The sequence below is a fragment of the Lactuca virosa genome, chromosome 8 (genome assembly GCF_052849685.1).
Source record: "Lactuca virosa cultivar CGN04683 chromosome 8, Lactuca_virosa_CGN04683_v6, whole genome shotgun sequence".
Classification (NCBI taxonomy): domain Eukaryota; kingdom Viridiplantae; phylum Streptophyta; class Magnoliopsida; order Asterales; family Asteraceae; genus Lactuca; species Lactuca virosa.
The window spans coordinates 259,799,083-259,812,680 of NC_136433.1; the positions used below are offsets into that span (position 1 = coordinate 259,799,083).

Here is a 13,598-nt window from a genome sequence, read left to right on the forward strand (position 1 = left end):
AATTCTTTGAATGAAAGTAAACTTCAATATTAACAATATTTAAGGATTAGGAAGGACTAGTTAAAACTCGATTTTACAGATCATGAATAGTTAAGTTCGAACAATACAACCAGGAAGGGCTTGTTAAACCATTACAATGCCTCAATATCCACATGTCATCTATGTATCCTAACCCCCGATCCCACCTACAAGATATTCATGACCTCAACTATGTAACCTATCTCCCACTCCCACATACAAGATATCCGGGACCTCAACTGGCGACATGTTATACATGATGAGTACCATGTTTGTATCTTGAATAGGACATGGACTCTTGTATGACGACTCCAATGGGTTAATATTGTACGCTACATGTGGCTCTTTCATCATAGTTTCAATGTAGGTATCTCTCTTTATAATGTCAACCTTGTAGCCAACAGTCGCTTCCAAAACCGAAGAATTGATTGTGATGAGATTTTCAACGCCATTTTCATATGGGACATCATCCGTATAACCCTCAAAATATTATCTATTGATACCGGTCTATTTATCAGCTTATTTTAAACCATGCAAAAATTGACTTTTCTCACGGTCACCTTTAGGTTAGTATACATGCATCAACCACAGGGTTTCTATGATCCCAATTTCAGGGTCACGTCTTCCGTCCTCAAAAATCCTTATAAAACCTCAAGCATGCTCCTAGAAGGTGGTATCACCGATTTTCATAGTACGCCACTACCTAGGGTTCCAAAAGTATAATGTTGTAATTAACAAAAGTATCATAATTGTGTTAATTATAACATCATACTTTTGTTTATTTTCTTTTATAGCATCATACTTTTAATATTATATTACATAATATTATGGTTTAAAAAATATACTGTTTAATTTGATTTTATAGTTATTTTAATTTTGATTTTATAATTAGTTTAATTTGATTATAAAATTAACTTAATTTGATTTTTTAATTAATCTAATATTTTCTTTTTTTATTAGTTTTTTAAATTAATTTTATTTTATTTTATAATTAATTTTATTTTATTTTAATATTAATATTAATTTTATTTTATAATCAATTTAATTTTATTTTAAACTTAATTTGATTTTATAATTAATTTAATATTTTATTTTTTGTTATTAGTTTTTTTAAATTAATTTAATTTGATTTTGTTATAGTTTTAATATTAATTTGATTTTGTAATTTATTTTATTATATTTGAAAAATTATATTAATTTGATGTTATAATTAATTTAATTTTTTTTAAAATTAACTTAATTGGATTTTATAATTAGTTTAATATTTTCTTTTTTTTAATAGTTTTTTTTAATTTTTTTAATTTGATTTTATAATTAATTTAATTTCATTTTAATATTAATATTAATTTGATTTTTAAACTAATTTATTTTGATTTTACCATTAACTTAATATTTTCTTTTTCGTTATTGATTTTTTAAAAATTAATTTAACTTTATTTTATAATTAATTTAAAATTACTAATAGTACGTAGCTATTAATAACCTAATTAAGCTAAGTCGTAATGACCAACATTAAGTCACTACCAAAATTAAGCACTTTGAAACCGTATTAACAAGAAAATAAAAACATAATAAACATATAATACAATCATACATGTAAATACAAACACTTCAACTTATCAAACACTTTAACTTATCAATTAAGCACTTTACAATACAAAGAATAACATCTAAATACAAAAACCATAACTTATCAATTAAGAACTTTGTCACTTCATCTTAAATACACTCAAACTATTAAACCTAAATATCACATAATCATATATGTATACAATACATTCAATTCTAATTTTCATTTCATTTTAGACATACAATACCACTTTCATATTCCAATTTCATACAATTAAGCATACATTACATCCAAATCAAATTTCAATTTCAAACAATTAAGCAATACATCCAATTTCATACAATCATACCTTATAACAGCTAACGTTTTAGACATCTAATTTCAATTTCATACAAATGTATACATCTAAATACAAAATCAAACAAATCATGCCTAATTTCATTTTCATGCCAATACACCACAATACACCACAGTGAGCATAAACATAAATCAATTATACAGTAGGTTGCATAAACACACTTTCATGCCAAAAAATGAAAAAAGAAATCAAAAACTTACCTCAAAATTGGTGATGAAGGTAGCCGAATCACCATAAATAAGTTTCTTCAGCGGTGGTGAAGGCTGTTGTCGGAGGATACTTCGACAATGGTGAAGGCTGTGAATTAGGGACTCCAACAATCGGAAAAAAATCCCCCAACATTGGAGTTAAAACTCAAGCTATCACAAATTAAGAAGAAAACAAGGACCAAGAACCATACCTTTTAGTCGCCGATGAACGGGAGTGGCCGGAGGATGGTCTGCATCGCCGACATCGCGAGAAAGAAAACAGAAAAGCATCGACTGCAAAATGAACGCAGGTCCCTCTTTGTTATAACTAAACCCTATGCCGACGACACTTCGTCGGTATAGGCCAACAAAAACTACGTCGTTTCCTTTTTATGTCATTAAAAAAAACAGTTTTACAGACGACATATTGTCTGGAAAGATATTTCACGCGGATCGACCCATCTTTTTGTAGACGGAATGTCGCCGGCATAAGATTACGAAAACGACACCGTTTTTATTTTCCGCGACACCGAATAAAAATAAATCGAAATTGTTTTTTTAATAGCTTATACCGACGACATATCGTCTGTATAAGCTGATGAAAAAGACACCGTTTTTATTTTCTACGACACCGAATATAAGTAAATCGAAATTAATTTTATAATACCCTATACCGACATGTCGTTGGTATAGGTTTTCAAAATACCGCGAAAATTTTGCCCCTTCCCACCGAATCTACGACGACAACATGTCGTCTGCTTAGCTTTTCCGGTCAAAGAAATAGGGTCAAAGTTGGAAAATACTGTGCTGCCGACGACATGTCGTCTGGATAGCTGGACTTTTGCCGACGACATATGTGGTCGGGATAGGTGTCGTCTGTACACATTGTTATTCTTGTAGTGATAATGAACTTTTTGAGATCAAGCTAAAAACAAACATTACGTATATATGACATTTTTGAATAAAAATATTGTAAAATAAAATATTTTGAGTTAAAATTTGAAAACAAGTTATTGTTGGAAAAATGCTAAAAGAAAATGACACTCTCGTATACGAAAGATGTGGAGTTGGATAGTAAAAGTAAGATTTACAAAAATAAATATGCTCCAAATATTAATAACTCTGGAAGGAAATTTGTGAACCAAATTTGTTGAAATCTGAACCACATTTCTTATTGGCTTAGTATGGCATGGCATGGGTGATGGGTGCATGAGGCTTGATTGATAGAAATAGATACCGCCAAAACTGAAATCTTGAAACTAAGCTTGACCAATAACAGAGATAATATGGATATTATACCCACGTCTCCATATCCATACATAACCTATATAACACTACACTAACTTCCCAATTCCTACACCAACTCTTCTTCTCATTTGCTCAACTACACAAATACAACTCAATCTTTTGTTCATAAATACATGGCTGCTTCAACAATGGCTCTCTCATCTCCTTCATTTGCCGGGCAGGCAATCAAGGTTGCTCCATCTACCTCAGAGTTTTCTGGTGATGGAAGGGTGACAATGAGAAAGACAGCAGCAAAGCCCAAGACCGCTTCATCAGGAAGCCCATGGTACGGACCTGACAGAGTGAAGTACTTGGGGCCATTCTCGGGTGAGGCTCCATCATATCTAACCGGAGAATTCCCTGGAGACTACGGGTGGGACACAGCCGGGCTCTCAGCAGATCCTGAGACTTTTGCCAAGAACCGTGAGCTTGAGGTCATCCATTGTAGGTGGGCCATGCTAGGAGCTTTGGGATGTGTTTTCCCGGAGCTTCTAGCCCGCAATGGCGTCAAGTTCGGTGAAGCTGTGTGGTTCAAGGCAGGATCCCAAATCTTTAGTGAGGGTGGGCTTGACTATCTGGGCAACCCCAACTTGGTCCACGCACAGAGCATATTGGCAATTTGGGCTACACAAGTGATCTTGATGGGTGCTGTTGAAGGTTATAGAGTTGCCGGTGGGCCTCTTGGGGAGATAGTTGACCCATTGTACCCTGGAGGAAGCTTTGACCCGCTGGGATTAGCTGAAGATCCGGAGTTGAAGGTGAAGGAGATTAAGAACGGAAGATTAGCTATGTTTTCAATGTTTGGGTTCTTTGTTCAAGCCATAGTCACCGGAAAAGGTCCATTAGAAAACCTTGCAGACCACATTGCCGATCCAGTTACCAACAACGCATGGGCTTATGCCACCAACTTCGTCCCTGGAAACTAAAACTGGCCGGGAAGAATATAATGTCCACGAAAGAAAAACAGCTTGCGACATTGTAAATTTCACCAGCATAAGGTCGAAAATGAGAGGTCTTGATTCATGGAGTTAAATCCACCATATCCATATTTTTGTAAATTGATTAATTAGCTGTGCAAATATGAATGAATATTTACAAAGCTTACCGGATATAAACGGTCATTTCCACATTCTAATCTTCAGTACCATATTTATAAATAGCTGATCACATCATTTTTGTTACCACTGAGAGTATGATAATGTAGTTCATTTTATGAAAGGGGCCCTTCTAATTTCTATAGGATGGAACAACGGATATGTGTACTTAAATAGGAAATCATGCCTCTTGACCGAATCAATTAGTCAATCACCATTATCATTCAAACCACGCTGATATGCATAACTATGTAGGAATTCTACGAATTCATGCCTCATAACAAAAACAATCAATCGTCATTTTCATTCAAACTGCTATGATATGTATAACTTTTAATTTAAAACTTCTAAAATTGGATTTTATGCTTCTAGAGTATTGATCGGAATGTGTATTTTGGATTTTTCGAGATTTCCGTTCATTCCTATTCCAATGGTTGATTTTGAAACATGGTTTGTCTATTATAATTGACACTAGAGAAAAACCTGTCTTATCTATAATATAATGGTTCCATAGAGAAAAAAAAGCGTACAAAATAGCAACGGAAGTCCATTGCAAAACTATCCAAAACTAGCTCGGAAACCCTTCAACCACACACACACAAACCAATCCCTAGTCGCCAATCCGTCACGAGCAAAGCGTGTAGCGAATGTTTCGGTAACGTAGCCCATCTTTGGTTCTTGACTAATACTAATGTGACCTTCGAAATAGTATGTTTATATATAAGAATCGAATTATGCTAAAAACCAATATACAAGAATCAAGTGACATATTATTTATTTAAATAATGAAAATCTAAAACAAAATAAAGATATATGCATATACTGAATTCTTTGAATGAAAGTAAACTTCAATATTAACAATATTTAAGGATTAGGAAGGACTAGTTAAAACTCGATTTTACAGATCATGAATAGTTAAGTTCGAACAATACAACCAGGAAGGGCTTGTTAAACCATTACAATGCCTCAATATCCACATGTCATCTATGTATCCTAACCCCCGATCCCACCTACAAGATATTCATGACCTCAACTATGTAACCTATCTCCCACTCCCACATACAAGATATCCGGGACCTCAACTGGCGACATGTTATACATGATGAGTACCATGTTTGTATCTTGAATAGGACATGGACTCTTGTATGACGACTCCAATGGGTTAATATTGTACGCTACATGTGGCTCTTTCATCATAGTTTCAATGTAGGTATCTCTCTTTATAATGTCAACCTTGTAGCCAACAGTCGCTTCCAAAACCGAAGAATTGATTGTGATGAGATTTTCAACGCCATTTTCATATGGGATATCATCCGTATAACCCTCAAAATATTATCTATTGATACCGGTCTATTTATCAGCTTATTTTAAACCATGCAAAAATTGACTTTTCTCACGGTCACCTTTAGGTTAGTATACATGCATCAACCACAGGGTTTCTATGATCCCAATTTCAGGGTCACGTCTTCCGTCCTCAAAAATCCTTATAAAACCTCAAGCATGCTCCTAGAAGGTGGTATCACCGATTTTCATAGTACGCCACTACCTAGGGTTCCAAAAGTATAATGTTGTAATTAACAAAAGTATCATAATTGTGTTAATTATAACATCATACTTTTGTTTATTTTCTTTTATAGCATCATACTTTTAATATTATATTACATAATATTATGGTTTAAAAAATATACCGTTTAATTTGATTTTATAGTTATTTTAATTTTGATTTTATAATTAATTTAATTTGATTATAAAATTAACTTAATTTGATTTTTTAATTAATCTAATATTTTCTTTTTTTATTAGTTTTTTAAATTAATTTTATTTTATTTTATAATTAATTTTATTTTATTTTAATATTAATATTAATTTGATTTTATAATCAATTTAATTTTATTTTAAACTTAATTTGATTTTATAATTAATTTAATATTTTATTTTTTGTTATTAGTTTTTTTAAATTAATTTAATTTGATTTTGTTATAGTTTTAATATTAATTTGATTTTGTAATTTATTTTATTATATTTGAAAAATTATATTAATTTGATGTTATAATTAATTTAATTTTTTTTAAAATTAACTTAATTGGATTTTATAATTAGTTTAATATTTTCTTTTTTTTAATAGTTTTTTTTAATTTTTTTAATTTGATTTTATAATTAATTTAATTTCATTTTAATATTAATATTAATTTGATTTTTAAACTAATTTATTTTGATTTTACCATTAACTTAATATTTTCTTTTTCGTTATTGATTTTTTAAAAATTAATTTAACTTTATTTTATAATTAATTTAAAATTACTAATAGTACGTAGCTATTAATAACCTAATTAAGCTAAGTCGTAATGACCAACATTAAGTCACTACCAAAATTAAGCACTTTGAAACCGTATTAACAAGAAAATAAAAACATAATAAACATATAATACAATCATACATGTAAATACAAACACTTCAACTTATCAAACACTTTAACTTATCAATTAAGCACTTTACAATACAAAGAATAACATCTAAATACAAAAACCATAACTTATCAATTAAGAACTTTGTCACTTCATCTTAAATACACTCAAACTATTAAACCTAAATATCACATAATCATATATGTATACAATACATTCAATTCTAATTTTCATTTCATTTTAGACATACAATACCACTTTCATATTCCAATTTCATACAATTAAGCATACATTACATCCAAATCAAATTTCAATTTCAAACAATTAAGCAATACATCCAATTTCATACAATCATACCTTATAACAGCTAACGTTTTAGACATCTAATTTCAATTTCATACAAATGTATACATCTAAATACAAAATCAAACAAATCATGCCTAATTTCATTTTCATGCCAATACACCACAATACACCACAGTGAGCATAAACATAAATCAATTATACAGTAGGTTGCATAAACACACTTTCATGCCAAAAAATGAAAAAAGAAATCAAAAACTTACCTCAAAATTGGTGATGAAGGTAGCCGAATCACCATAAATAAGTTTCTTCAGCGGTGGTGAAGGCTGTTGTCGGAGGATACTTCGACAATGGTGAAGGCTGTGAATTAGGGACTCCAACAATCGGAAAAAAATCCCCCAACATTGGAGTTAAAACTCAAGCTATCACAAATTAAGAAGAAAACAAGGACCAAGAACCATACCTTTTAGTCGCCGATGAACGGGAGTGGCCGGAGGATGGTCTGCATCGCCGACATCGCGAGAAAGAAAACAGAAAAGCATCGACTGCAAAATGAACGCAGGTCCCTCTTTGTTATAACTAAACCCTATGCCGACGACACTTCGTCGGTATAGGCCAACAAAAACTACGTCGTTTCCTTTTTATGTCATTAAAAAAAACAGTTTTACAGACGACATATTGTCTGGAAAGATATTTCACGCGGATCGACCCATCTTTTTGTAGACGGAATGTCGCCGGCATAAGATTACGAAAACGACACCGTTTTTATTTTCCGCGACACCGAATAAAAATAAATCGAAATTGTTTTTTTAATACCTTATACCGACGACATATCGTCTGTATAAGCTGATGAAAAAGACACCGTTTTTATTTTCTACGACACCGAATATAAGTAAATCGAAATTAATTTTATAATACCCTATACCGACATGTCGTTGGTATAGGTTTTCAAAATACCGCGAAAATTTTGCCCCTTCCCACCGAATCTACGACGACAACATGTCGTCTGCTTAGCTTTTCCGGTCAAAGAAATAGGGTCAAAGTTGGAAAATACTGTGCTGCCGACGACATGTCGTCTGGATAGCTGGACTTTTGCCGACGACATATGTGGTCGGGATAGGTGTCGTCTGTACACATTGTTATTCTTGTAGTGATAATGAACTTTTTGAGATCAAGCTAAAAACAAACATTACGTATATATGACATTTTTGAATAAAAATATTGTAAAATAAAATATTTTGAGTTAAAATTTGAAAACAAGTTATTGTTGGAAAAATGCTAAAAGAAAATGACACTCTCGTATATGAAAGATGTGGAGTTGGATAGTAAAAGTAAGATTTACAAAAATAAATATGCTCCAAATATTAATAACTCTGGAAGGAAATTTGTGAACCAAATTTGTTGAAATCTGAACCACATTTCTTATTGGCTTAGTATGGCATGGCATGGGTGATGGGTGCATGAGGCTTGATTGATAGAAATAGATACCGCCAAAACTGAAATCTTGAAACTAAGCTTGACCAATAACAGAGATAATATGGATATTATACCCACGTCTCCATATCCATACATAACCTATATAACACTACACTAACTTCCCAATTCCTACACCAACTCTTCTTCTCATTTGCTCAACTACACAAATACAACTCAATCTTTTGTTCATAAATACATGGCTGCTTCAACAATGGCTCTCTCATCTCCTTCATTTGCCGGGCAGGCAATCAAGGTTGCTCCATCTACCTCAGAGTTTTCTGGTGATGGAAGGGTGACAATGAGAAAGACAGCAGCAAAGCCCAAGACCGCTTCATCAGGAAGCCCATGGTACGGACCTGACAGAGTGAAGTACTTGGGGCCATTCTCGGGTGAGGCTCCATCATATCTAACCGGAGAATTCCCTGGAGACTACGGGTGGGACACAGCCGGGCTCTCAGCAGATCCTGAGACTTTTGCCAAGAACCGTGAGCTTGAGGTCATCCATTGTAGGTGGGCCATGCTAGGAGCTTTGGGATGTGTTTTCCCGGAGCTTCTAGCCCGCAATGGCGTCAAGTTCGGTGAAGCTGTGTGGTTCAAGGCAGGATCCCAAATCTTTAGTGAGGGTGGGCTTGACTATCTGGGCAACCCCAACTTGGTCCACGCACAGAGCATATTGGCAATTTGGGCTACACAAGTGATCTTGATGGGTGCTGTTGAAGGTTATAGAGTTGCCGGTGGGCCTCTTGGGGAGATAGTTGACCCATTGTACCCTGGAGGAAGCTTTGACCCGCTGGGATTAGCTGAAGATCCGGAGGCTTTTGAAGAGTTGAAGGTGAAGGAGATTAAGAACGGAAGATTAGCTATGTTTTCAATGTTTGGGTTCTTTGTTCAAGCCATAGTCACCGGAAAAGGTCCATTAGAAAACCTTGCAGACCACATTGCCGATCCAGTTACCAACAACGCATGGGCTTATGCCACCAACTTCGTCCCTGGAAACTAAAACTGGCCGGGAAGAATATAATGTCCACGAAAGAAAAACAGCTTGCGACATTGTAAATTTCACCAGCATAAGGTCGAAAATGAGAGGTCTTGATTCATGGAGTTAAATCCACCATATCCATATTTTTGTAAATTGATTAATTAGCTGTGCAAATATGAATGAATATTTACAAAGCTTACCGGATATAAACGGTCATTTCCACATTCTAATCTTCAGTACCATATTTATAAATAGCTGATCACATCATTTTTGTTACCACTGAGAGTATGATAATGTAGTTCATTTTATGAAAGGGGCCCTTCTAATTTCTATAGGATGGAACAACGGATATGTGTACTTAAATAGGAAATCATGCCTCTTGACCGAATCAATTAGTCAATCACCATTATCATTCAAACCACGCTGATATGCATAACTATGTAGGAATTCTACGAATTCATGCCTCATAACAAAAACAATCAATCGTCATTTTCATTCAAACTGCTATGATATGTATAACTTTTAATTTAAAACTTCTAAAATTGGATTTTATGCTTCTAGAGTATTGATCGGAATGTGTATTTTGGATTTTTCGAGATTTCCGTTCATTCCTATTCCAATGGTTGATTTTGAAACATGGTTTGTCTATTATAATTGACACTAGAGAAAAACCTGTCTTATCTATAATATAATGGTTCCATAGAGAAAAAAAAGCGTACAAAATAGCAACGGAAGTCCATTGCAAAACTATCCAAAACTAGCTCGGAAACCCTTCAACCACACACACACAAACCAATCCCTAGTCGCCAATCCGTCACGAGCAAAGCGTGTAGCGAATGTTTCGGTAACGTAGCCCATCTTTGGTTCTTGACTAATACTAATGTGACCTTCGAAATAGTATGTTTATATATAAGAATCGAATTATGCTAAAAACCAATATACAAGAATCAAGTGACATATTATTTATTTAAATAATGAAAATCTAAAACAAAATAAAGATATATGCATATACTGAATTCTTTGAATGAAAGTAAACTTCAATATTAACAATATTTAAGGATTAGGAAGGACTAGTTAAAACTCGATTTTACAGATCATGAATAGTTAAGTTCGAACAATACAACCAGGAAGGGCTTGTTAAACCATTACAATGCCTCAATATCCACATGTCATCTATGTATCCTAACCCCCGATCCCACCTACAAGATATTCATGACCTCAACTATGTAACCTATCTCCCACTCCCACATACAAGATATCCGGGACCTCAACTGGCGACATGTTATACATGATGAGTACCATGTTCGTATCTTGAATAGGACATGGACTCTTGTATGACGACTCCAATGGGTTAATATTGTACGCTACATGTGGCTCTTTCATCATAGTTTCAATGTAGGTATCTCTCTTTATAATGTCAACCTTGTAGCCAACAGTCGCTTCCAAAACCGAAGAATTGATTGTGATGAGATATTCAACGCCATTTTGATATGGGACATCATCCGTATAACCCTCAAAATATTATCTATTGATACCGGTCTATTTATCAGCTTATTTTAAACCATGCAAAAATTGACTTTTCTCACTGTCACCTTTAGGTTAGTATACATGCATCAACCACATGGTTTCTATGATCCCAATTTCAAGGTCACGTCTTCCGTCCTCAAAAATCCTTATAAAACCTCAAGCATGCTCCTAGAAGGTGGTATCACCGATTTTCATAGTACGCCACTACCTAGGGTTCCAAAAGTATAATGTTGTTATTAACAAAAGTATCATAATTGTGTTAATTATAACATCATACTTTAGTTTATTTTCTTTTATAGCATCATACTTATAATATTATATTACATAATATTATGGTTTAAAAAATATACCGTTTAATTTGATTTTATAGTTATTTTAATTTGATTTTATAATTAATTTAATTTGATTATAAAATTAACTTAATTTGATTTTTTAATTAATTTAATATTTTCTTTTTTTATTACTTTTTTAAATTAATTTAATTTGATTTTATAATTAATTTTATTTTATTTTAATATTAATATTAATTTGATTTTATAATTTATTTTATTTTATTTTAAACTTAATTTGATTTTATAATTAATTTAATATTTTATTTTTTGTTATTAGTTTTTTTAAATTAATTTAATTTGATTTTGTTATAGTTTTAATGTTAATTTGATTTTATAATTTATTTTATTATATTTGAATAATTATATTAATTTGGTGTTATAATTAATTTAATTTTTTTTAAATTAACTTAATTGGATTTTATAATTAGTTTAATATTTTCTTTTTTGTTAATAGTTTTTTTTTTTAATTTTTTTAATTTGATTTTATAATTAATTTAATTTGATTTTAATATTAATATTAATTTGATTTTAAAACTAATTTATTTTGATTTTACCATTAACTTAATATTTTCTTTTTCGTTATTGATTTTTTAAAAATTAATTTAACTTTATTTTATAATTAATTTAAAATTACTAATAGTACGTATCTATTAATAACCTAATTAAGCTAAGTCGTAATGACCAACATTAAGTCACTACCAAAATTAAGCACTTTGAAACCATATTAACAAGAAAATAAAAACATAATAAACATATAATACAATCATACATGTAAATACAAACACTTCAACTTATCAAACACTTTAACTTATCAATTAAGCACTTTACAATACAAAGAATAGCATCTAAATACAAAAACTATAACTTATCAATTAAGAACTTTGTCACTTCATCTTAAATACACTCAAACTATTAAACCTAAATATCACATAATCATATATGTATACAATACATTCAATTCTAATTTTCATTTCATTTTAGACATACAATACCACTTTCATATTCCAATTTCATACAATTAAACATACATTACATCCAATTCAAATTTCAATTTCAAACAATTAAGCAATACATCCAATTTCATACAATCATACCTTATAACAGCTAACGTTTTAGACATCTAATTTCAATTTCATACAAATGTATACATCTAAATACAAAATCAAACAAATCATGCCTAATTTCATTTTATGCCAATACACCACAATACACCACAATACACCACAGTGAACATAAACATAAATCAATTATACAGTAGGTTGCATAAACACACTTTCATGCCAAAAAATGAAAAAAGAAATCAAAAACTTACCTCAAAATTGGTGGTGAAGGTAGCCGAATCACCATAAATAAGTTTCTTCGGCGGTGGTGAAGGCTGTTGTCGGAGGATACTTCGACAATGGTGAAGGCTGTGAATTAGGGACTCCAACAATCGGAAAAAAATCCCCCAACATTGGAGTTAAAACTCAAGCTATCACAAATTAAGAAGAAAACAAGGACCAAGAACCATACCTTTTAGTCGCCGATGAACGGGAGTGGCCGGAGGATGGTCTGCATCGCCGACATCGCGAGAAAGAAAACAGAAAAGCATCGACTGCAAAATGAACGCAGGTCCCTCTTTGTTATAACTAAACCCTATGCCGACGACACTTCGTCGGTATAGGCCAACAAAAACTACGTCGTTTCCTTTTTATGTCATTAAAAAAAAACAGTTTTACAGACGACATATTGTCTGGAAAGATATTTCACGCGGATCGACCCATCTTTTTGCAGACGGAATGTCGCCGGCATAAGATTACGAAAACGACACCGTTTTTATTTTCCGCGACACGGAATAAAAATAAATCGAAATTATTTTTTTAATACCTTATACCGACGACATATCGTCTGTATAAGCTGATGAAAAAGACACCGTTTTTATTTTCTCCGACACCGAATATAAGTAAATCGAAATTAATTTTATAATACCCTATACCGAAATGTCGTTGGTATAGGTTTTCAAAATACCGCGAAAATTTTGCCCCTTCCCACCGAATCTACGACGACAACATGTCGTCTGCT

The 13,598-nt window shown here is 32.2% G+C and overlaps 2 protein-coding genes across 2 annotated transcripts; both read left to right on the forward strand.

Moving 5' to 3' along the window:
- Positions 1-3,509: 3,509 nt before the first annotated feature.
- On the forward strand, positions 3,510-4,602 carry LOC145132895 (chlorophyll a-b binding protein 40, chloroplastic-like). Its single transcript, XM_079067847.1, has one exon. The coding sequence runs from the start codon at positions 3,556-3,558 to the stop codon at positions 4,345-4,347; it is 792 nt and encodes a 263-aa protein (XP_078923973.1). The 5' UTR covers positions 3,510-3,555; the 3' UTR covers positions 4,348-4,602.
- A 4,247-nt stretch (positions 4,603-8,849) lies between these two features.
- Positions 8,850-9,742, forward strand: LOC145133737 (chlorophyll a-b binding protein 40, chloroplastic-like). Its single transcript, XM_079068700.1, has one exon. The coding sequence runs from the start codon at positions 8,896-8,898 to the stop codon at positions 9,697-9,699; it is 804 nt and encodes a 267-aa protein (XP_078924826.1). The 5' UTR covers positions 8,850-8,895; the 3' UTR covers positions 9,700-9,742.
- Positions 9,743-13,598: the final 3,856 nt, after the last annotated feature.